The following is a 26500-nucleotide window of genomic DNA, read 5'->3' as shown; positions in this document are numbered from 1 at the left end:
GAAATCTATTGTGTATATGAAATCTCATGACATAATTATTCCTTTTGCAAACCCACTTCTATTCCTTAATATGCAACTGTGAGCTAAAGAGTTCTATAAGCACACATTCTAATTGTTCTGAGTTCACAGACTGAGAAGCTCGTTTTGGTACTTCTGTTTCCAATAGTCTACACATGTGGGGTGCACTTTAGCCTGTGCTGAGTTATAGTTATCCACATGGCCAACAGTGAGCAGCAGTGTTTAGGGGCCGGGCTAAAGCTCAGTGGCAGAGCATACCTGGTCCCTGGGTCCAATCTCCAAGTGGGACGAAGAAAGATTCCCAGGAGACGCTGCCAGTCAGTGCACATAATGCTGAGCAACATGGACCAAAGGCAGCGTTCTATACAGCCTCCTCACATTAAGCACATAGATGTCCCAGGAAGAAATGTACGAGGATTCTTGGGCAAAGTATCAACAATATGTTAACATTTCTTATACACCTCTCTTTTTAATGTTTATGTTCATTAAGATGTTTCCTCAAACCACCACCATGCAATTGTACCCATTATTCAATGGAGAGTAGTGGGAAACACTGTGGAAGACTGATTATAGTGCTTGAGATTAAAGCACCTCCTGCTCCTGTGTGCCTGAAGGATGCCTCATGCCTCTCCCCTTTCCCCCATATCTAACAGCGATTCCACTTCAGATAAATGGTTAGTGCATATAAGTCTGTACATGGAAACTAGAGGCTAACTGACAGGTGTCAGCAACATTCTTCAGCAATATGACATGACATCCCAAAGAAATGCTTTGGATTTTAAAAATGGCAGGGTGGTTTCTGAGACTTAGTACACCATATCAGTCTTCCAATTCTGAAAAATGTTTTAACAACTAGAGTTCAGGAATGAAAACACATCTTCAGATAGAGATGACAGTTATGCTACATAGTTTATTCAACATGATGGCCAGTTTTAGACAAATCTGGATTCTTAGACAAAGCCTACCATCCACTGCTCGATGTCGCCAAACTTTGTATCCAGACCATAATATTTCTATGAAAGAAAGAAGGTGGAAACTTAGATGAAAAAGTAAACTACACAAGTTTATAGGCATGCCTACACCAAAGATTTTGCTTTAGTCAATAAAATACATTGATTTGATTTGACCAAACCATTACTAGAGACTTGGAGCTCAACTTTGCTTGACATGGCTACAGTGTAGCTATACCAAGACTATGAAAGTCCCGAAAATTGGACTTAATCTGCAAATAGCCACTGGCATTAATACTCACTGCCTTCCAATTAAGGCAAGAGGGTGACATATTTCAAGGATCAAAAAACCTCAAACATAATCAATGAAGTTCAGAGTAACATCTAACACACTAATCTAGCAACTAACCTAGAGGTCAAATAGCCACAGCCTCCTCTGTAGCATAGGCATGCCCTTTAAAAACACATCTGTACAGGGGTGAGCAACTTATTCAGCATCAAGAGTCTCAGAGGAAATGGAGCATGAGCTGAAGGTCCACAGTTAATATGCACACTGCATTCTCCACCTCCATAGGCCACTGTGGTACTCAATCTTAGCCAGAGCCTTTAAAAGTATGAAAATGCTTCAGGGACCCAGAAACTGAGAAACATGCAGTGAACCTGTTTCTTCTACCAAGGTAGGATCAGCTCAAAGTATTCATTTACTTCTCTGATTCAAGTGTGCAGAAAAAGTATACCATAAAGTGAGAACAACGTCTGTGTGGTAAGTTTATCAAGCACGTAAAAGAATAGGCACTGTAGAAATATAATTGCAATACAGAAAAATCCACAGACTCACAATCTAAATAAGGTAAGATACAAGGATAATAGAAAATGGAGTCAGAGGAATTAAAGAAAGGAGGTGAGGCACCAAGTGCAAAGAAAAAGTCAGATGAGGGAGATGGAAACGTTTTGAGCAGCTTGAGAGGCAAAAAGAACATTCCAAATATCTATGAGGGCAAAATGTTAACAGTGGAGTGGTGCAGTTTAAAAAATGGATGCATGAGGAAAAAAATGAAGACAACAGGGTTTGGGTCAGAACCTGTAAAGCAAAAGAGGAGAGGGAGGATTACAGGAGGAGGGTGGGAACAGTGAAGTCACAACATGTATTGTGAGTACTTTGCTTTCCACATTAAAGGGGAGCTTTAAAAGGGACTTATGGCAGCCTGGAGAGGCACAAGTCAGAAACATAATGCATCATTCTTTTTCTGCACATCTGAATCACCTCAGTCCAGACGATTTCAAGAAAGAGAGAAAGCAAATGAAGAGAAGGCGACTGCCCAGTCTCCTGGATACTCCTCCCAGCACAAGAGAGCTCAGAAGTTGCATGTCCCCTCCCCTGCAAACAACACGTTGCCCACCCCTGCATGACAAGGGATCTCTGCAGCACCACACAGACAAAGGATCAAGCAAACGTGCTCATGCAAGACTGCAAGCCAGAGCGTCTCTTCTGAAGGCACTGAAGCATAAATTGCTTTCCACAAGGCAGCTTCTCTGTTCAGAATGGCAGCACTGTTTAAAGTCAGTCCAGCAGTAATAGGTTGCTGAGCACTGTTAGCAGGGCATATTATTCCATAGAGAAAGAAGTGGAGAATGATGCAACAGGCCTGAAATTCTGACCCAGTTCAGTCAAGATTTATTATAAAGGAACATTTGAGCAAAAACAGTGGCTTTACACATTGTTTGACTTAAGTTTCAGGGGCAGGAAAGAAAGGTAAATTTATTCTATTGGGATTTTTACAAATTGAGGGAACCCCTGCTAAAAAGTCCTCTCTCTTGAAGGTTGATGGGTGCCATGAATAACAACTGCCCTGTATTGTTAAGAGGAAGACAAGCATTTCCATGCTAGGCAGAGCGAAGATGATGCTCTAATATTTAATAGACAGCTGCAAAGAAGAGACACTTCCTGACACACCAACTCCAGTAGAGATATTAAAACAGTTACTTATCTCTTAAGTAGATAAGTCGCTCCTATTTCTTCCTGACACACTATTTAAGAAGAAGCTCTGTTGGCTTACTGAAATGTGTTATTATATGCTTTCTATTTAGCTATTAGAGTGTTGCAGACACACTTAAAATGTATTTGTTTTTTTCAGCAACTGACCCCAGTTACTAATTTTATGCTTCTTACAAGGGTGAAATTTTACCCATTAATTGAAGTTCAAATTAGGTAAAAATACTGAGTGAGGGCCAATGTAACATTAGCACAAGAAGATTGAGATTTAGCATTATTTCACAAGCAGTTGCAGTTGCACTTGGGGCAGTAGTAGTACACAAAGCTTAACTGTCACAGTGTATAAGAATAGCAGTTGCACTAGGAGCTATGCAACAACTTTCACAAACAGAAGACACCCACTGGATTTGGCTGTTACACTACACAGCAAGGCTCCCACTAGCAGTATGGCTGTTGCACAAAATCAGTAAGCAGGGCCGACAGAATGCAGCCAATACTGAACAACCCATACTAACAATGTGCAAAACTTTTTATCCTATTCCTTTTATAGCGCCAGCCGCCCCACCCCCCATTCAGGGCGGTAGTGCCAGGAGGCAGGCGTGCAGCACTCGGTTCCAAATAGAAGCTGCACTTCAACTTTTCAGTCAGAATTTGGGGGGAAAGTGCAGCTTATATTCGGGCCAATACGGTAAATCCCAATTGCAAACATCTCCTATAGTTCCATCCACATCAAGAGCGTAGTGAATCTGGTTAGCCCAGAAGGCAATAAGCCATAAGTTTCTCTTGAATGTGAGGTATATGAGTTCAATGAAACGAGTGTTCGAGACTCCCATTGTTCTAGGCGCATTTTGCGACTGGGAATTTCATTAGCGCAAGCAATTTCTGAGCTCTGGCCACAGTACTGCATCTAAGATTTCAGATTAAAACTGCCACTGCTGGAGTGGGAGGAGAAATTCCTGCCTATTCGACTTCCAAGAAATCACTTCAGGGTAAGGCAAGCTGATGGGTTCTGCCTCTCAGCTGGCCTTACAGAATAGCAGTGTTTTGAGCAACCCTCAAAACCCTAAGAAGTTTAAGGGGGTGGGCTGGGGAAGAAAGGCTTCATTTTTTGCAGTCTTCAGATGAAGACTAGACCATGTGAAAAATGGACATAATATTTTAGCTGCAGTTCATTCATTTGCAGCTTTGTATTCTTGTTGTTGCGTCCATGACCTAGGTTTAAGATGCCATTTAGCTCCTAGCTTTCATATCTCGGTTTCTAACACTGAATGAAACAAATTTATTTAAAAAGCAAGTGCTTCTGTGATGTCAGAGCAAGTGGTTTTGCACTAGTTTTCTTCTTTTTAAAACATTTACATGAACTCGTAAGAGAATGTGCCACACATATTTCAACAACCCAATCAATTTTAAAGGAAACACTTTCAAAGTAACTCTGCACAGAGGGGAGTTGTTAGTGGGGAAGGATATGATTGGTGACCATGGCATAAGCACCATCAATATGCCCCAATGACAACTATGGACGCCTCTTTTGCAGCAGTGCTCACTACTGTATATTGCTGGAAGGGACTTCAGCGTCTTCCCACCCCCAGGAACTGACTAAAGCCTTAGAGAAGTCTACAAACCTGTTTTGATAAGAGACAGAGCAATTAGCATACACAATGCAGGAAATAACAGCTCCAAGCCTCTGAAGAGGTCTCTCCTTTAGTCCAAGACTACAGCAGTGAAGCAACTTCAGTGTTTTCAGAAGTTGCCTAATTTGCACTGCCATTCAAGAAGCATTAGTAAGTACAGTCACTGAAGTGAAAACATGCAAAGAAAGAAGAGAATGTTGCCCAAGCAAAAGGAGCCTGATTGTCAGAATCCTGGGAGACTCATTAGTAAATAGCAGCAGGTTTACCAATGAAGACAGTTTGTGATTTAGTCTTCTATTAACAATAATTGCATATGCGTATCTTGAAGTTTTATTGAAAACTTCAACATGGGCTGTCACACAAATATACACTACTAAAACTGTTAGGATCCACAAAGAGTATTTTAATTTTACCGTATATCAAAATCTGAAAGCTGTTTGTTGCCTGCAACAGCTATTCCAGTTTAACGTTCTGCTGCTCTAGTCCAAGATTAAGTTATAACTCCAGCCATACACCATAGTTAAACACCCACCCCAATGTAGTAACTTTGAACTACCCACTCGACGAGGCATCTTCCCATACACAATTACTGGCTGAAAGCATGCCTTGTTTGGACTATATCAATCAGTTATGAGGGAATGCAAAGTGATTGTGGCTCTAAAAACAAATCCACATGGACCAGTGTGCTGGTGTTGTGTGGCAGGTGCTATTTCAGCATTTGAAGTCACAGCCATGCCGTCACTTTAGAGCCTAGTAAAAAATCACAGTTAAAAAGAGCAATTATTGTGAACAAATCCTGTGATATTTCACCCGATTAGTACTATATCAGTAAATTAGCTGTGGGAGAAGCTGTTATTTGAGCAACTCACAACGATATCAAGTTTACTCTTGGTTGATGTTAATATAGTAGCAGAATTTTACATGTAGAAGCAAGAGAGTCTTAAAGATAAATTTCCAAGTAAATCCTGCTGCATACCTGACATATTTAAGTGGGTTTAATTCTCAAGTGCCATCAGGTTTCCTGATGCAAAAGGAAAAGTGCATGCAATCACACAAGAGGCTAAACAAACCCTACCTTTTGAATTTGATAGATCTACATTGGCAAAGGAAAGGAAAGAAAGGAGAAAAATAAGGGCAATAGCTTTCAGTAGGTACAGTTCACAAAGAACTCTTATTCCACATAAACCCATATATGAGAATGCAGAAATAAACCACAGTTCAAGACCAATTTTTTTTTATTTATCAAGAATGCAAAATGTGCTTCAGCAGTGGAGGAAAATTTCACTGGATCCAATATTGTGGACAGAGATACTGTTGACTATATACCATGTCATACATATGTTGCATAATCACACTTTAAGCAGCCTGACCTTTCTACTTTAAATAGCAAACAATGGATCCTGACATTTCAAGAGTATCTTTAAAAAGGCCTCTCTAGATTAATTACAGCAGTGAAGTTTGGACTTTTGGTGGCAGTCCTGTCCTGCAGGAGCTGATGGCACACAGCGCTATTCTCCATAACCCTGAATCAGAAGAAGCTGTGCATGATTTGGACAGTTGCCCACATGCCCACCCCTAGGTCTCTCCAGTGACCATCGCTGCTCAGTTCTTCTCTCCGCAATAGGTGGTGGAGTGGGAATTTGGGGGGAGCCCAGCCAAGTGCTCAGTGCCATTGCCAAGGAGTAAAGGCTGGATTCTCATATTTTGTGCAGCAGCCAGTAGGCTCCAAATTGAGAGATTGCTTTCATAATTTTTGACCTGGCAATATATCACAAATCAGGATGTGTGTTAGGGCTGGGCGATATATCATCCAAAACCAGTTTGAAGTCCATATCATGATATCACTATCATAATTTTTGACCTGGCAATATATTGTGAATCATGATGTGTGGGCGCGTGGGCGCATGCTGTGCAAAAATCACGAGGCAGGAAAAACCATGAAGCCAGCCAGTGCCTCTACATAGCTCCATCCCTATTTCAGACATTGTGATATAACAGCATATTGTCATGTTTATCTGGTGATATATCACAATGTTGAAAACCAGATATCGTCCAGCCCTAGCAGCCAGCTGGGCCAGAAGCATGGCTCTGCACTCAAATGCTACTTTTTGTCCTGCCTAGTGCTGCTGCCCTCACAAAGTGGAAGTCACTCTTTGTGGAGGGCAGTGGCAACTGTCAGGACCAAAGCAGCATGGACACATCATGGAAAATGGCAGAGTTCTCTGAGACAGCAATGTTTCAACTGAAATGGCCAGCCCTGCTACTTGATGAGCACAGAAAAGCTTTTTCAGTTCTAACCAGCTATTGGATATTTGTCGCTGTTGTTTCTTCAGCTGCTGTGCAATCTTATCACGGGTGGAGGGGAGGGAACAAAAAGATCCTCCAAGGTTTTTCACAAAGGTAATTTCCTGGCAATTCTAGCCAGTTAGACGGATGTTCTTCAATGTCTCCCCAATCTTGTACTGTAGATGACTGTTCTGTACACTTCCATAGCCAAGTCAGCATGTTATAGGGAAGAGCTTCCAGATGCTCAGAAGAAAGAAAATTGTACTCCTGCCCATTTTTGTCATCAACAATCATATCTGCATGCCCTGTTAGGACCTGTGCAGACTTTCACAAAACCTGACACTGAGAACGGCCCCCCTGAACTACTGATGGTCATATATATTGAAGTTGGGAAAGTGTCAGGAAGCGGCACCTGAAAGTAAAATGGCAATGTGCCCTAAACTAGAGAGCCAAATAAATATTTGGGGGTAGTCCTTAGAAAAGTGTCACAAAAAGTAATTCAAAATTTTCCTCAACAAAACAGAGCACGCCTTTCTAATAGTTTCAGCAGTAATTTTCTCTCTGAACCTAAAAAATAAGATGATTATCTCAGACAGATGCTTCAAAGCACACAGCCTCTGCTATGTCAGCTAACATAGAAGGATTTTCTTCAGGGAATTGCATTTCAGATTCCTTTTCGTTTGGGATTATTGCCCTCTCTCTTGTACACTGCAGATGAACATTGTATTAAGCAGCAACTCTGCTAATTTATCAATGTTTTCAATAATCACAATTAACAAATTCAAAAAATGAGGCAATGAAGGCTGTATTGAGAAGACTTTGACCTTTAAAACAAACAAAAAAATACCTTAATACAGCACCCTATTAACAAACAACAAAACCTAAGTGGATGATATCACACTGGGTTGTGAAATGAAAACATATCAGGTGTATCAACAACTTGACATAGCTTATCTTTAAAACATGAACAAAACTTGTTGGGAAACAGGGAAGCATATAAACATGACCTGTTGCAATAAAATACACATTGCCCCCCATTGGCTACTTTAGCCCTCTAGTTTACATGCAGGCATGTTAGGTCTAATTTTAAATACTTCACACTGTATCCTTTAATATGCAAGCACTGTGTTATTTTTTATTAAGCACTTTCCCATTAACAGTAGGTTTCAGCTTTCTTAGCCTTCCAGCTAAGAAACAGACCCTCCACCTTGCCTGTATCTGACATCCCCAGACAGAGAGCCTGGTGTCTGCCCTCTTACCCAAACCGACTTTGTTTTGATTGCCAGGTTGGGAAGGACTGCCCAACGTGTCTGTGTCTGCTTTTTTTTGGTCTTTTATTTCTTTTGGAGGAGTAGTGTTTTGTTGAGGACGTTGACAGGATGGTTGGTGGTACCCTAACTGTGAGAAGTGAAGTTACATGGAAACAGGCAGAGGGTCTTCTCGGTAGTGGCGCCCTCACATCAGATGTCAAGGAGATAAAGAACTATACAACTTTAAGAAGACACCTGAAGGCAGCCCTGTATCAGGATGTTTTTAATGCTTGACATTTTTTTATGTGTGCTGGAAGCTGCCCAGAGTGGCTGGGGAAACCCAGCCAGATGGTCGGGGTATAAATATTCTTATATGTTTGGGGGGACATTCTGAGCATTGCCAAATTGTATTCTATAAAATTGGTATTTTGTGGTGCTCAAGACAGTTGCTTAGATTTTCATATAAGCACAGGGGTCCAACTAGCCTGGGGATAACTTTTCTGTCTTAAACATAGAAGCTTATGACACAAATTAAGTATATCATGCAAACTAACAATTAAAATTTCTGAAAACAATAAATAGCCAACAAACACAATTGTTTTTAGATAAAAAATAGTTTAGACAGCCAACAAGATTAATTTGAAATAAAAGAAGTTGTAGCTAGTTCGCTCTCTGTTATGAACTGAAAATCCACAGGGAGGGGGCCAAGGCCAACATCCCCATGTGATACCAGGGCTGTGCAAGGCCTAGGCACCTCTCTGTGTCACATCAGATGAGAGCTGTACGCCTTGTATCAAGAGTCAGAGATGCAGAATTGACATTTTTGCTTTATGCAGTTAATATATGTAACATACACACGCTAGAAACTACTTGGTGATTTATAGACAAATACTCTGTATCCAGGCCACGTTTTAACCAGCCATTAATTAAAAGCAATACTGCGAACTCTGCTTAGAGGCATTTCCAGAATGCACAGTTTTAGTCACAAGTAACTATATTTCCTTGAATATCTTTCTACCATGCACTGCGGATTGATTGTTGCCTCTGGCAGAAACTTAAGAATTGCTATACTTGGTTTCACCCAAAAATGTAAGATTAAATGGGCCAGTTATGAGATAGCCAGTTGGATAATTGTCTGCTCAGAGGTTGGTCTGGTTCATACACAAGGCTAAATCAATAAATTATAATTTAACACGAACAAGCATAATGCTGGTGCGCAGACTCATGCTGCACAAGGAGGAAACAAACCAGAGTCCTGGCTTAGTATTACATGTGAACCGGCACATGTTTTTTAAACTACCGTTTACTGTTGTATGTGAAACTGAACATTGTTACTCGTTGCAAGAACTACATCCACTTGGAAGAAGACACAGTTTTAATGTTAATCCATCTAAGTTCTCAACACATGACTGGATGGGATGTTTTACCAACACCCATAGAGAGGCAAGAGTAGTCCCATATACTGGTCAAGCCCAGGATGCAGTTAGGAACTGACAAAAGCAAACAGAAGATTTCAGGAGAGGACTCCAAAGGGTGTGTGGAATCTAGATGGACCTAGAGACAGCAGCACTTTCAGTAACTGCTCACTTAGGTCCCTTAGGAAGGAAGACACAGGTCACTTAGAAAGCACAAGTAGGATGAATACTGCTGCCAGGGACTATGAGTTTGTTCTACTGCTGTTTAGGAAATCCCGTTACTCAGGACTAGCACAGCAGGTGGATATAAATACCCTTGACAGACGTGTAAACCTTCTGGTGGAGTTTACAAAGGAGAATTCCACTCAGATAGAAGCAACTGTTGTAGAGGAAAGGCTCTTTAGGGCAGTTACTATTACTATCTGAGACGGTAGTCTTAAAAGAACATGCTTTCAAAATATTACCCATTGACTAAATACAAACTATGGACAGGACTATTGCGGCCACTGCCAGCATTGACCTAGAAGGGTGTGCCAATTCTGTGCACAAGCCCAACAGATGCTCCTTTTGCTTTTATTTCCCAAGCAAGCATGCACAAATTGATTCTGAATTCATCAAACACACAAAAGTAATAATAGCTCTCCAGCTGTCAAGCAGAAAGAGCTAGAACCATACTACTTCGAGGTTGCAAATGCTACTTTTATTTCATTTCAGTTGAGTGATGTGTGAGAAGGAAACAATACTCAGACCAAAAAAGGTGCTTTCCTAGGTCCCTCCCCCACATCTTAAGGAACAGGAAATTCTGTATAGTTCAAAAGAAAAAATCATGGCTCTTCTATTTTACATTATTACAAGAAGAACTGAGTAATGTATTTTATCTTTTGTGTAAGGGCTTTGGCTACACAAAATAAGTAAATAATATTCAAGAAGAACCATTAACACACATTTAATCTATTTTCCATTCATTAAACAAATTTATTGCAATCACCACCAACTGTGGCTCCCAAAGGACCGTTTCTGCGTTTCATTCAAAAGATTAAGAAGTAATTTTGGGGCTGCAGAGAAAGACATACCTCCTTTTGCTGCCTCTCCAGTTCCTTCATTCGGATTTCTCGTGCTTCAGCTCGTGCTGCACGCTTTGCTGCAAGCCTCGCTTCAGCCTACCATAAAGAAAAAAAAGAATAAAGCTATATTTCCACATAGTTTAAACTTGCAGAACATGCCTTAGCTGGAGGGGAAGTACATGTAGGCAGACAACAAGCTTTCACGCAAAATGCTCACCCTTAGTCACTGGTAGTATTCAATACCTGCTTGTTCTGTCATCCAATAGGATACCTTTAGCCTGCTCCAAGGCAGGGATAGCCAAGGTGGTGCTCTCCAGGTCAGGGGTGACGGGAGCTGGAGTCCAGCATCATCTGGAGGACACCACACATTGACTACTACAGCTCCAAGGTTTGCATAAAAGTACGCCATATCATCAGTAACGTAAGGGCATTTCTAAAAGATGCAATGATTGGCCTTTAGCCTGACACGAGTCACTTGTAAATGCAAATACAAAATAGAGAGCAAAGGAGAACCATTTGGAAACTCAAATACATGCTCTAGCTAGCCGGTATAGGTTTTGCACTTTAATTACAGATATGAGAATAGTAACCACCCCCTATCTTCATCTTGTAAAAATAGCCAAAAGGTGTTTTGTTTTGTGAACTCAAAATCTTGCTTATCATGTAGAGACAATTTAGTTGGTCCTAATAAAACAATACTGTTGCTGTTGGGTTTTTCTTTCTGATGAAACATTATGGTTATATATGAGTTTTGTCTATGAGGCATTTGACAAGATATTATTCCTTTGTACATAACTGGGGAATTCACAACTACAAAGCTAGTTTCACCTTTCCCTTACATAAAGTGCCTAAGTAATATGCAAGAAAAGGCTGACTTGAAAAACAGGTTTCCTTCAGCAACTACATCTATAAATAAATGCACTGATTCAACTCACTCAGCATCCATGTGTCAAAAATAGACCACATATAAATATGCTACATGTTTCCACTGAAAGCCTTTTAGCACACCATTGTAATTATTAACTATTTGGCATGCCTGCTTCAATTTTAATGGGCGCTATCTGCTTACATGCAAAATCAAGCGTTCATAAAACAGATATTTTGTTTTGAATGCTAAGCCAGTCTTGATCATTCACAAAAGTTATTTCTACCTCTTTCCCCCAAGCAGCTTGATAAAATTAAACTTCAATATATTAAAAGTTTATCTTTTAATTTAAAAAGTTAACTTCAATGTCACATTAAGTGGCAAATACATTGACAATTCAGGTAGTACAAGCAATGGGGGGAGCTGTATTAGGGTGGTTGATTGTCAAACTAACTTGCACCAATCCCTAGCACAAAAAGGAGATTAATCAGAGGCTGAAGTGAGGGGAAGCAGCTCTGGAAAATTAGAAGCCCTTGTTTCTAAGGGCAAATACTGATAGCCAACGACTACACCCAGGATAAGCTGACTCATTTCTTAAATGCTGCTAAAAGTGCTATGGAAAAATCCAACTATGACAGATTATGTCCCACTTCCTTAGAAAGGTTTTCCCCCATCCTCCCCAAGGTTTGCCATTACTGTGGCATGGAAAATGTTCCACCTATTGCTACATTTGCCACTATTTTCTAGTTCTGGGTTTATTGAATAGATGGCTTATTATGTTCTTGCTATGCCATCATTCTGATTATATAGTTGTTTGCATTGGTTTCCAAATACATGTACAATGTTTTTAGTGAAACATGTTCCTGTTCAGGGAAGGGGTGGGGTCTTCTTAAAATATAGCTTTGAAAAAGCATCTAGGTTTTTAAAAGTTGTTCTGAAAATGCCTCAAAAATCCAAAGTATTTTAAATTGTTACAGAACATAAATAACTCTTAGAATTAATGACGTCTGAAATCCATGGCAAAAAGGCAGGGAAAGTAAGCTGTTCCTAAAGAGACTGTGCTTGCCACGAATCCCTCACTTGCCATGCAGCTCAGGGTAATACATTCTGATGGATTACAGTCATGGATTACTAATACACAATGCAATCCAACCATGTGAGACATATAGGAAAGGCCTTCTACTTGGAGAAGACATCAAATAAGAACATTGTGTGGGGGGAGAGAGATTATACAACATATGTAGTAATTACAGATTACCAATAAACAGCATGGTAGAAAACTATCCTATGGTAAGTTGCACATCAGTATTTCCCCTGCGTTGTCTTGAAACAGGATGTCCAAATCAACTCCAATATGTGATTTATCTCAAAAACCTGGCCAGTACTGGAGAAAACTGTAATTTGAGCATGACCAAGATGCTCAAATTACAGTTGCTGGCTTTGACCTGTAAGGCCTAAATGGCTCAGGACCGCAATACATCAAAGACCTCCAATTCCCATATGAACTGATCTGGACCTTGTGATTGTCCTCTGAGGCCCTTCTTCATGTGCCTCCTCCACAAGAGCTCTGGAGGGTGGCAACATGAGAACAGGTCTTTTCTGAAGTGGCTCCCCATCTGTGGAATGTTTTCCCATAGGGAGGTTCGCCTGGCCCCTTCATTATACACCTTTAGGCACCAGGTGAAAACATTCCTTTTCAACCAGGAACTGGGCTGACTAACATCCTATGTTCTTTTAAATGTGTTTGTGAGAGGGGATGAAGAGGTTTTCGTATTATTTTTGTAATTGTTTTTATTATGTATTTTGTAAACCACCCTGAGATCTACAGATGAAGGGCTGTATACAGATTTAATAAACAAGCAAGCAAGCAAGCTAACAAACAAACATATTTCCCTCCCAATTAGTGACAAGAAGGGAGGCTCCTGGATCCCATTAACAAACTATTCATTCAGATTTTAGCGGAGAAGATTGAGCCCAAGCAAGCAAGTCACCAACGTTCAAAATGAGACCATGATTGGTTGAGAAAGAATCCTGGCAGCAGTAGACTCTCCTTGCAACCTCTCCACCAAAACATGGCATGATCTGGAGTCACCAGACATTTTTGCATCTTCCACAAATCAAACCCTCCCTGCTCCAACCCCCAATGGGCATAATAGGATGCCCTGAATGGACTATGGATCCATAAGCCTCTGTGAAGCCTTCAAACTTCATACCATGAACCAAGTCCTCCCAGCTATGTGGGAGAGGCATTTGCATTTCAGACATCCAATATACCAAATTAGTTAATCAGGTTGATATGTGCCATTCTAATTCAGGTCCAGAGAAGCAAGATGGCCACTTAATAAAGATTTCACACCTTTAAGAGATAATACTATAGGCTACTTATGTGAACCACGGTGATACAGATAGGAGTAGAAACAAAACCAGTAACTTGTAGTCCCTGAATCTGAAAACCAAAATAGGTAATTTTTTAGTTACTGAAATTTTGCTTGCATTAATAAATTCTTTCCTGGCACTATGACTTATGCTGCCCAGAGAAGCAATAGGTTGCCAAGCAACCAACTGCCTGGAGTTCTTAATTGGTAGGGAAGCGGAAAAACCCAACAAAAACTTGAGGAGCTTTGGGATGACAACACCTAGCAACAGTATTCAGCTTTCCCATGAATTTTCCAAACTTCTGCCAGCTTCAACACAGCAATACAGCCTGGCAAGCAAACTGTTATGTTACCATCATATCTTCTATAACTGACGATCTGCACTTATTTTTAAGCATATTGCAGAATTTTAGATTACAATGAGGGATTCCAGATGCTAGAATCCACATCTGATTCCCCTTTCACGTGTTGTCCTGTGCTTTCCCTGTTGGAAGAAAGCAATTGTATTTCCTTATCTAGAGTTTGAAGGAGCACTGTTTTATCTAGCAATCTAGCCAGCACTTGTTTGTAAGCCTCTATGTCTAAGTTAGTGGGACGTGGGTGGCGCTGTGGGTTAAACCACAGAGCCTAGGACTTGCCGATCACAAGGTCAGCGGTTCGAATCCCCGCGATGGGGAGAGCTCCTGTCGCTCGGTCCCTGCTCCTGCCGACCTAGCAGTTCGAAATCACATCAAAGTGCAAGTAGATAAATAGGTACGGCTCCGGCGGGAAGGTAAACAGCGTTTCCGTGCGCTGCTCTGGTTCACCAGAAGCAGCTTAGTCATGCTGGCCACATGACCCGGAAGCTGTACACCGGCTCCCTCGCCCAATAAAGCGAAATGAGCACCACAACCCCAGAGTCGGCAACGACTGGACCTAATAGTCAGGGGTCCCTTTACCCTTTACCTTTTATGTCTAAATTAACACCACATCTAAAAGCTGAGCCATTTTCTTTGTTCTCCTCCAACTTGTTGAGACCAGATGCTTGCTGTTTTTCTCTCTCATCTCCACTCATCCTGTAAGTAGTTCTTACATGAATAAAGCCTTTGAAATGGTAAGTGATTATTCCCATCTAATTCTACCAAGCTGCAGGGTCTCCTGACAGTCTCAAAATATGATGCAATCCCATTCTGCAAGGATGCATTTGTGAATAATACAACCATCCGAGTAGGGCCTGTGTCAAGTGTATTTCTCACTTTCATTTCCAACAACAGTACAGTATGTCAAATACCTTACAGAGATCCAAACAATGGAAACATGTTCATATTATTCATGTACACATACCAGCATCGTTGGGTTGACCATATGAAAACTGTGGGAACCCAGGAAAATGGCTTTTTATGTATAGATATTGAACTATGATTTGGAGGTTTTGTACATTTTCAACCTGATGGTTTCTTCTTTAGCTATTGGTATCATCAGCAGTAAATGCAGTTTGTTCCTGCAGCAACTCACCTATTGCTTGAGCAACTGAGCCCATCTAAAGATTAGAACCTTGCTCAGGCCTTATAGCACTAACAAAAATATCTATCTCGCCTAAGAAAGCCCGCACATTTAGAGATTTGGCAGATTCCTACTTTGTTTCTGCTTCCTCTTCACTTTCTAGCCTGGCCAGTTCGGTGCCCATACTGATTTACTGCGAGCAATTACAATGGCTCCTTGTGAGCTTTTAAACAAACAAAACGTACTCTCTTAAGATACACGGGCCTAATTATGGCATGGGAAACAAACATCCTATTGTCATCATTGCTAGTATTGACTGTTCATGTATTGTATGACAGATGGCAAGAACAAGAGGATTGCTGAAAGCCATGCAGTACTTCTCAGCTTCACCAAAATCAAGCAAGCTTCCCATTTCAGTTAAGTATTGTTTAGAAGTTGGAATATAGGGGACCCTACAAAAGTGAAAGCCTAAGGAGAAGAGCAGCTCTTCCCTCTGTCTGCCCTGGCAACTCTCTATAGGAATTTATGGAGAAAGGGTTGCTAGTGACAGGCTTGGCTCAGAATCAAACCAGCCTCTTATGATTAGATTCTCAAGTGATTCCATGCAAACTAAACAAGCCATTCTTCATTGTGCATTGTCATCTGGTTGATTCACTTTTCCGGCACACATCCAAACAAAACAACCTAACTTGATCTGCTTGCTTGTTGATGGCATGAAGAAGGGGGTCCTTATTCTATTAGCTAAAATAAAAGGTAAAGGTAAAGGGACCCCTGACCATTAGGTCCAGTCGTGGCCGACTCTGGGGTTGCGGTGCTCATCTCGCTCTATAGGCTGAGGGAGCCAATGTTTGTCCGCAGACCGTTTTTCCGGGTCATGTGGCCAGCATGACTAAGTCGCTTCTGACGAACCAGAGCAGCACATGGAAACGCCATTTACCTTCCCACCAGAGCGGTACCTATTTATCTACTTGCACTTCTTGCTTTCGAACTGCTAGGTTGTCAGGAGCAGGGACGGAGCAACGGGAGCTCACCCTGTCGAGGGGATTCGAACCGCCAACCTTCTGATCGGCAAGCCCTAGGCTCTGTAGTTTAACCCACAGCGCCACCCATGTCCCAGCTAAAATAAAAACAATCACACAAATTGCTGCTGATTTCAGAAATAGTCAGTGCATTCTTACCTTTTTAAAAATCACATTCAAACCAACTGCCAACAGATTTAATTAACTTCATACAATTTATATTTAAAAGCCACACACCCTTAACGCTCATAGCAATATTTATATTTCCTCACTGTAATTCAATAAGCACCCCTTTGCAAACAGATAGGGAGAGAGTGGCTGCCCCAGCTCCTGCCTTCCCTCTTCACCCACCGTTTCTGTAGTGTTCCAGTGATTTCACACAGCACACTACCAACAAAAATGTAATGGCAGGAGCCATGCCATCAGCTGCCTCAGTAGGAAAGTTGAGAAGCAGGGTCATTCCAGTAGTTTTATTGAAATACCAGCTCCACCAGATGCCTTGTGCCCCTGAGCTGTTTCTATCCCAGTTGAGTCATTAAAAGAGCTCCTACTTAAGAATTTGTGCCTGAGTTTGCTTTTTTAAACTGATTGTATGTAAGCCACTCTGGAAGCCTTTATGGATGAAGAGCATGGTATAAATGCTAACAACAACAACAACGATAAAATCTCAAGCACTTTCTTCCAAGTGCTTCTGGTCATGAGAAATTTAACAGAGAAGGGGGATATGGCCTGCTCCTTCTGGCTGCACAAGAAATCATTAGGATTTCTAAGCAGCTTTGGATTTTGCTCGAGATACACATTATGTATCTCTATGAAAATAGTTCATTGACTTCAGCAGATTAGGAGAAAAACAAAACAAGTTATGGATTACTTAATATGGTAAGACTTCATAATGATAAATACCAACTCACAGCAAGTCAGTGTTGATTTATTTATTGATTGGTTGCATTTTAGCCAGAAAAAAAATGGCTCTCAGGGGAGAGTACAGTATCAAAACCATGTTAAGAACAAAGTGAAATATTTAAATGATGATCTAACACAATCTCTGACTTATTCAACTCATCAGTCACATGCTCAGGGTGCTAAAACTGCAACAAACATTGGCCAAATATTTAACAACTTGAACCTAATGCAAACAGACTTAGTATAGTGCCCAAATGTTCTCCACAACAGCCTATGAGTCATTAGGCATTTGGAGTTTAGTTGCTCACTGTGCTCATCTGATTCGCTGGGCAAATCACTGGCAAAACAGGACTAGTCTACTTGTAGCTTGGCCACTTAAATTGAGAAAGGCAGTCAGCCCCTCCATTTAAAGCCCCATGATAGTAGATGATCCCATCTCTCCCATCCCAGTAACATTCCATTCTGAAAAGTATAGATAAATCTGTATCAATCTCACATTTCCTATCCAATTATTTCTAAAAGTGGACTTAAAAATTCAGTTTACATTGCTCCACAGGTATATTGTCTAGAAAGCCAACAAAACAGCGATAATTAGCGCAGTGAGTAAGAGATTGAGCTACAAACAAGCAAGCCCCCTGTTCAAATCTCATCTCTGCTATAAACATACTACCGTAGTGGTCTTATGGAAAGCGTTCTCTCTCAACCTCAGCCCCTGCCACACCATTTGTGCTATGGGAGATAATAACATTGTCTTACCATACAGAGTTTATGTTGTGATTGCAACTAGATAATGCAAGTATTCCAAGGGCTCCAAATGCAAGTGTTAAACAAATGCAAAGCATTATTATTCAAGAGAATCAATATTTTAAAAATGAAACGTATTAGTTATTAAGGAGTTGTGTGCATTCTGTTTCCCATAACTTGCAATTACTTGGGTAATGAAGGGATAAAAAGAAACAAAACCATGATGTTAACTTCATTTCACAATTCAAACAAAGCGTTAATATTGAACATCCAGTCCGACACTGATTTCACAACATGAATTATAGCCTGCACACAAACACACCCTTTTAAGGAGACTGTTTGCGCAATTACTAAACTACTTAAAGCAACGCCTGCCAAATACTTAACTATTTGGATTACTAAAAAAGATGTATTCCAGAAATTCATATACAGAAACATAGATGGATCTCAATATAGAGGTTACCTATAATTAGTTAAAGGAAAGCTGCTGGAGCAGTAATCTTCATTTAGCAAAATAAACACCATTTAATCCTGAAATAAAATCTATGCCAAGTGCAAAGTTATGCAAATGCAGATGTTAAGCTAACTGGGTGATAACCCACTTTCAGAGTAGATGGTATTTCTGCTGCTGCTGCTCCCCATAGCCACTGTGCTTCTCCATAAATCTGTTCTAGAGGGTCCTTCCATCCCCCAGACCAGATTTTTGGGACAGGGTGAAGGGAACCTGTTGTGCCAATGCTGCTCATTCCACTGCTGGGCAGACACCACTGGATTTTACTCACTGAAAGCAGAAGTATTTAATGCAGATGTCCCAGAACAGCAGGGATCCTGAATTTACTTCCACTTAGAAGCTTTACTATATTGTAGGCTAACCAAAATGCATCAAGTGTGTGTTCTTCATATTGAAGAGATGCCTACAAGCATCTGGACGCAAAACCATGCCTTAGTGCAAAAGTATGAATCTGAATTTAAACTTTAATCTGAAAATGCCTGGAGCTATCCAGCTACCACCTTCTCAAGCACCTTGCCCCCCTCCCCACGCCAAACTATATTAAAAGCTAGACCTTGGATTTCTTTCTATTTGAAATGGGACTTCTAAAACCACATCCAGGGGATACACAACAGATTTTCATCCCACTAGCAAACTGGAACCACAAGAATATCCTTGATTATTTTGTTTTGGTAGGCATAGAAGTTGTTAGATGCAAATATTATAAACTACTATAACTCAATAAATCTTAAAAATTATATTTTTCTGAAATTTAGCCTTTAAAAAATCGCAACCTTTGCCTTTGTTATGCATTTTTTAATTTTTCTTTTGGAAACCACCTTGTGGTCCTTGGATGAAGGGTGGTATAGAAATTTAATAACTAATAATATAATAGTATATAACAACAATTATAATATAGAATCTCTGTGCTAAATATGAGAGATGGGAAAAATAATCTTGATAGTATTTTTAGACTCTAGAGTGCTGAAAAATCCAGCCACTTTAATTGCTCTCACAACTGGGTATATATAAATAAAATAGCTGACATGTGCATAGTCTCAGGAGTACATTCTTTTAAACATGTGAAGTAAAGCTGCCATCCGTCTGGAATTTCCCGGACATATCCAGAATACTGCAGTTGGAAGCAGTGTCCCTGAGAAAATCACTGAAATGTCTGGGGAAATCTCTGCTAATGTGCCAACCAGCTCAACAACTTTGGGCAAAATAAAGCTCAACAACTGTTCTGGATTTTCACTGTTTGAAATATGGCAACACTAATGTGAAGCCTCACATCAGCTGAATAACATTTCACTAGGACATTAGGAGTTACTCTCACTCAGTTAGTTAGTTACTCTGAGATTTTTGTTCACACGCTTACTGAACAATGAGCTAAGGTCCACTTACAGCAAATAGCAAGCTTCCTATTTAAGTGAGAGACAAACCCTTTCTTCAATCAGATTGTATTCTAAAAAGCCAATCAGTGGCACAGCTGTCATTTTAATTTATTTAGCAAAATACAGTAGCACCTTAGAGACCAACTAAGTATGTTCTGGGTATAAGCTTTTGTGTACATGCACACTTCTTCCCTTCACCTGTCCCAAAAATCTGGTCTGGGGGACGGAAGGCCCCTCTATAACAGATTTATGGAGAGGCACACTGCAGGGCTTCTCATATTGTCTGAACCCAGGCTTGCGGTTTTGCTTAAGGCTTCATCTGTACCTAGGATTTAGCTCTCTCCAAACTATGAGCTGTAACGAAGGTTTTTCCTATGGTTTATGACTCTTGGTTTGTCTGGGAGAGCTAAAGCAAAAGCTGAAGGGTGGCTGAAGGAAAAAGCTAGAGCAAGGACTGGAATGATATACAGGAGTGTGAAGGAAAGTCAGCTAGAGAGATCAGAATTTGAAAAAAAATGGTTGAGGGGAACATGGACTAGGGAGTCAGAGGCTCAGAGCAGCACTTTCAGAGTCCAGAGCTGGCAACCTTATGTAGAGCATTTTCTAGCCATCATTTCTGTTATGTATTGAAGTTCTCCCCCTGGCCACCAGGAGTATCATGTGTATATAGTTTTCACTCAGGTCCACGTCAGTTACTTTAGGCGGGAAACCCTGGGTTGTTGTTGCTACGATGTTGACAGCCGGCTGCCTATAAAAGCAGGCCGGCTGAGCTGTTGGCTGTTCAGTTCAGTTCTGTCCCAGCTTACAAATAAAGAGCTGCTTTGAAGAATCGCTGTGTCGTCGGATATGTTCACCCACAACTTAACAATTTCTACCAGCCTTGCAGCACTGGGGTGGGATACTGAATCAATCATTCATTGGAACCAATTCATTGGTTGCAGGCCTCTGGCTATTTTAGATATCATGCCTACTTAAAATTTAATCATAAAAATTTTCAGCTATAAAAAGGATGCCAAACAGAGCAGTATACATTCTGTAAAATGCACTGAAATGCAGTTGCCAGGGAACTATTCAAAATTAATTCAATGTGTTGGCTTTATTTAATTTGGGGTGAAATTCATATGCTCATACTGAAGCAAATAAGAGATTAGCCACCTCTGCTAATCCACAAACCAGAAATGCTGGTACTGTGAACTTCTCAACCCCTTTCATTCCTTTCCAGCCTGGCCTTCCCAGGAGGACAGCATACGCTTAACCCAGTTTTAAAATGCCTCCTTCCTCCTCACATGCCACAGATGCACATGGTTCCTCTTGTCTCATGCTCACCAAGGAGAATAGGAGAATATTTAAAACTTGTCAGGGTATCTATGCCTGGGCTGTTGTGGGAGGAGAGGAAGATAAACTTATTTACAAGCTATATAAAATATGTCAGTGTGTTAAATGGAGTCAGTCACCAGCACCTACTTTAGGAGCAGATAAGTGTCAGTAACTTTGAAGGAAAGCAGTTCAACATTGCAAAGCATAAGCCATACAGTCTAAGCTCTTTATGCATACTTTTTCATTTGACAACCACAGAGCTCTCAGCCTAAGCTGTGCCAGTCAGGAAACGCGTATTAAGATTTCCCATGCACGTGACACAGTATAGTGCAATGCTTTTAGAATAACAATGATGTTAATGTTTACTGTTGCTGTTCTACAAGTGCACAAAAAGAATTTTAAAAATGGGCATAAAAATCAGCAAAATTGGAGGCTTCTTCTTCTTTTGAACAGTGGACATTTTTCAAAACATTCACAACACATCTACAAGTGTGCAGTTCTCATGTATTTTGTCCTGTTGCCATTGTTATCCTAGAGGAGGTTATCAACAAGAACAGAATGGGAGTCTCTCATTGTGCTATATGGCAATTTAAATTACCGTATTTTTCGCCCTATAGGATGCACCGGCCCATAGGACACACCTAGATTTGGGGGGGGGGGAATAAAGGGAAAAAAATTATTTCCCCCCCCCCCCAGGCGCGGGGCTGGGGCGGGGGAAGCCCGAGCTTCTCCCTCCCCCAGAACGGGACCCAGAGCCATGCCGAAGCTGCGTGCAGCTTTGGCATCACTCTGGGAGCTTGTGGGACTGGGGGAGGGGGAAGCCCGAGCTTCCCCCTCCCCCAGCCCCCAGAACGGGACCCAGAGCGATGCCGAAGCTGCGTGCAAATTTGGCATCGCTCTGGGAGCTTGCGGGGCTGGAGGAGGGGGAAGCCCTCCGCCAGCCTTCTAACCAAGTCGGAGGACAACGGGAAAGGCGCGCTGCACCTCTCCCGCTGTCCCCCGAGTTTGCGGGGCTGGCGACGGGGAGGAGCAGGCTTCTCACCCCCGCCAGCCTTCTAACCAAGTCGGGGGATGGCGGGAAAGGCACGCTGCGCCTCCCGCTGTCCCCCGAGTTTGCGGGGCTGGCAACGGGGAGGAGCAGGCTTCTCCTCCCCCCGCCAGCCTTCTAACCAAGTCGGGGGACAGCGGGAAAGGCGCGCTGTGCCTCCCGCTGTCCCCCGAGTTTGTGGGGCTCTCCAGGCTTCAGCGAAAGCCTGCATTCGCCCCATAGGACGCACACACATTTCCCCTTCATTTTTGGAGGGGAAAAAGTGCGTCCTATAGGCCAAAAAATACGGTAAGTGATTTGAACAACACACACACAAAAATCAAACTTGATGAATGCCCTTTAAAATGCCCATTCTGTATTTATAGTTAGGATGGCAAGCAGGAGGTTAATCCCACTCTCTCAATGCCTGCGGAGGTGACAATTTCAATAGGCAATAGTGATTATAAGCATAGTGGTGATCAAAGAACATGAGTACAGAACAGCATGGACCAATCTTACGTATACAGAAGCATCATTCAGATCAGGTGCAGGGAATTCAATACAAAAGAGAGCTGGTATATAGTCCAGTCTTGAGTATTTGCAGCAACCCCTCCAACATTTTTGCACACAATTAACAATAGCCTGTAAAGCTAGTTATAGGTCCCAATATACCCAGTAAGATGCCCACAGATCCTATTTATTTATTTTATAATGTTTAGATAAAGGTAAAGGGACCCCTGACCATTAGGTCCAGTCGCGGATGACTCTGGGGTTGCGGCGTTCATCTCGCTTACATACCACTAATTGTAAGAAAAACCTCAAAGTGGTTTATAAAAAAAACCAATAAAATTACCAATAAAAACAATTTAAACCATTGATTTAAAACGTTCAGTGAGTAATTAAATTTTAAAACAGATTATGAAAACAGATTAAGACACAAATCAACATCCTACATATCTGAGTAAGCTTGCCTAAATGGTGTTTTAAGCAGGTCCATAAAAGAGTACTGTGAAGGCAGCTGCCAGACAGGCAGGGAGCTCCAAAACCACACTAAAAGACCCATTTCTTACACTTGCAGAATGGATATTGAGTGGCACCTGTAACAGTGCCAGCCCCACAGATCAAAGAGGTTGAGTGCACATATATAGGGCAAGGCAGTCTCACATGTATACTCTCTCTAAGTGAGATAACTGAGATAAAAGGGTTCAGATAAGATGTAGTGGAGCCCGAATCAGGCGTTACTTTCATCTCATGTTTTGGGATGGGAAAGTGGTGCTCAGGCAAGGTTTCACCCTTACTAACAACATTGGAACAGGTCCAAAGCCTGTTTCCTTAAGCACAACTGGACATAATATACTACTAAATTAAAAGTACAATAGTAAAATGTAACATTCCTTCTAAAAACTTTTTAAGTACCACAGGAAGGAAGGTCTCATGCAACATGCACCAACTAGGGCTAAAGTTAATGGCTCACTAAGTCCATACCACACCTGCCAATTGTTATTGACCTAATGATAAATGAAATGTTTCAGACCAACTTTAAGTACAACTCATTCAGCTATAATTTATAAAGCTGGTGAATGGGCAAACGTGCTTCAATATAAACTAAAGTGATGCACATTGGGACAAAAAAAATATCTTAACTTCAAATATACACTAATGAAAAGTATATTGATGTCAGTGTGGCTCTCAATGAAAATGTTGCTCTAGTGCTAAGCATCTGTGAAAAAGGCACTTAGCTGACACTCATGATGCACAGAGTTTCTTTAAAGCCACAAAGACCATCTATGAGCCAATAAATCATGGCATATGCCCCCTACACTCAACAGATGGTACCACACTTCTATAATATAAAGAAGCTATTGCATTGCGCTGGAAGATCATTACCAGCATCTCCTTAACTGCATCTCCCCTGTAGCTGCCGAGGTCCTCTCACAAGTTCCGCAAAAACAAGTTAGAGATGAGCTTGCAATATCTCCAACTCTGGGAGAGTTGTGTACAGCTATTAACCAAATGAAAAACAGCAAAGCCAGCGGACCTGATGTGATACCTGCCGAAGTCTTCAAAGTGGGCAGAATTGAACTTACACAACAACTTCACAAGCTCATCAAAAAAATCTGGGAGAGAGAGAGGAGATCCCTGCAGACTTTAGGGATGCCAAAATTATCAACCTTTTCTAAAAAGGTTATAGTTTCCACAATCTGTTCTATCGGGGCATCTCTTTACTAGCAAAATTATTGCAAGGATATTTAGAAAACGGCCCCTCACTATCTGAGGCTACCATTCCTGAATCACAAAATGGTTTTCAACCTTCTAGGGGTACAGTGGACATGATTTTCACTACTCAAGAGTTTCAACAGAAGTGCAGACAACAAAACCAACCCCTGTATATGACGTTTATCGACCTGACTACAGTCTTCGACACTGTGAAGCATAATGCCCCGTGGACTGTCCTTCTGAAAATCGTCTGCCCAGATAAATTTGTGAATATCCTTTAGCTCCTCCATGATAATATGACAGCAACAATTGCAGATAACAATGGCTCTCAAAGTGAACCATTCAGTTGGATCATTGTTAAACAAGATTGTGTTATTGCCCCAACTCTGTTATTTTCATTGCCATTTATTACCATTTCATTGCCATTTATTACCATTTTATTGCCATTTATAGTTTTAATTTATTATTTTCATTTTTCCTTCAACACTCCCCACCGGGGTAGAAATTATATATCGAACAGATGGAAAGCTCTTTAACTTGAGTAGGCTGAAAGCAAAGAGTAAGGTTACCATAACTTCCATCATAGAGCTTCAATACGCTGATGACAACGTAGTGTGTACACACTCAGAGGATGACCTCCAAACCATCCTAAATATCTTCACAGAAGCCTGTGAAAAGCTTGGTCTATCGTTCAACATTCATAAAACCAAACTGCTGCACCAACAAACACAAAACAATCCCTCTGCAGCACCACAAATCCAACTCAATGGTGTAAAGTTGGAAAGTGTTGATCACTTTTCCTACCTGGGCAGTTATATTTCCACAAGGGCCGACATTGATGCCAAAATCCAGCATCGCCTGAGCTCAGCAAGTGAAGCTTTCTCCCAATTGAAGGGCAGAGTGTTTGAGGACATTCACAAAGAAACCAAAATGCTTGCTTACAAAGCTACTGTACTACCAACCTTACTGTAGGCTTATGAAACATGGACCATTTATAAATGTCACCTCCAACTCCTCGAAAGATTCCATCAACGGCATCTCCGAAAAGCTCTACATATCACTTGGGAAGACAGACGAACTAATCCCAGTGTACTGGAAGGAGCAAAGATCACCAATGTCAAAGCAATGATTCTTCAACATCAACTTTGTTGAACTGGTCATGTTGTTCGGATGCCTGATTATTGTCTTGCAAAGCAACTACTCTATTCTGAACTTAAAAATGGAAAGCGTAATGCTGGTGGTCAACAAAAGAGGTTTAAAGACTCTCTTCAAGGCAAATTTTTAAAAATGCAGTATAAGCATAGATAATTGGGAAACACTGGCCTGCAAGTGCTCCAACTGGATAATAGCCTCTACCAAAAGCATATTCGACTTTGAAGAAGCACAAACTCAGGACGAAAGGGAGAAATGTTTGGCAAACACTCACCATGATCAACTCCCACCTGGAAAACTATGTCCCCACTGTGGAAGGGCATGTGGATCCAGAAGTGGCCTCCACAGTCACTTACAGACTCACTGTTAAGACCATATCCATGGAAGACAATCTTACTCAGCTACAAGTGATTGCCAAAGATGAAGAAGAAAGGCAAGCCATTTTGTTCACTTTTGGAGGAACTATGCCTTGAAATACCAGCTTCTGGGAATACAAGGGAGGAAACTGCTGTTGCATTTGGTTAGTCACTGTGAGGGCGGCACAAGTTTTTGGTCTGAACTAGCAGGGCTCGTCTTCCATTCTTATGAGAAATGTAGCAGTTAAGTTGACTTAGTATAAATCCAGTAATGTAACTCAATCTGCACACAGAGATCTAGATGCAACTAGTTTCTTCTTCTTTTTCTTTGAAAGATGTACTCTTTCTTTGAAAGGGGTAACCAATGCTGTGTCCTACAGATCTTTGGAGGCTATAACTTCTATTATCCCTGATGACTATCCCTGCTGGCCAGGGCTGATGGGACTTTGAGCTGATCAACATCTGGAGGGCACAATGTTGGCTCCCCATGCACTAGGCAATACAAACAACTTCTGAAGAAGTGTCTACAACCAAGCAATATATAAAGTCCAA

The 26500-nt window shown here is 41.2% G+C and overlaps 1 protein-coding gene across 24 annotated transcripts in view; it reads right to left on the bottom strand.

The window, feature by feature from the left end:
- Nucleotides 1-26500, bottom strand: part of LRRFIP1 (LRR binding FLII interacting protein 1) — a 106816-nt gene that overhangs the window by 60514 nt on the left and 19802 nt on the right. For 15 of the 24 annotated variants that reach the window (XM_053364152.1, XM_053364127.1, XM_053364061.1 and 12 more), the window contains exons 2-4: nucleotides 10617-10703; nucleotides 5668-5685; nucleotides 984-1031 (exon numbers count right to left, since the gene is read on the bottom strand). In XM_053364152.1, coding sequence (XP_053220127.1) covers nucleotides 984-1031; nucleotides 5668-5685; nucleotides 10617-10703 — 153 coding nt within the window. The remainder of the gene's footprint in view (nucleotides 1-983; nucleotides 1032-5667; nucleotides 5686-10616; nucleotides 10704-26500) is intronic. The other 9 variants (XM_053364256.1, XM_053364136.1, XM_053364208.1 and 6 more) reach the window with 2 other exon arrangements.

This window comes from Podarcis raffonei, chromosome 1 (assembly GCF_027172205.1).
Source record: "Podarcis raffonei isolate rPodRaf1 chromosome 1, rPodRaf1.pri, whole genome shotgun sequence".
Lineage (NCBI taxonomy): Eukaryota > Metazoa > Chordata > Lepidosauria > Squamata > Lacertidae > Podarcis > Podarcis raffonei.
This window is presented reverse-complemented; position numbering and strand designations above follow the sequence as displayed.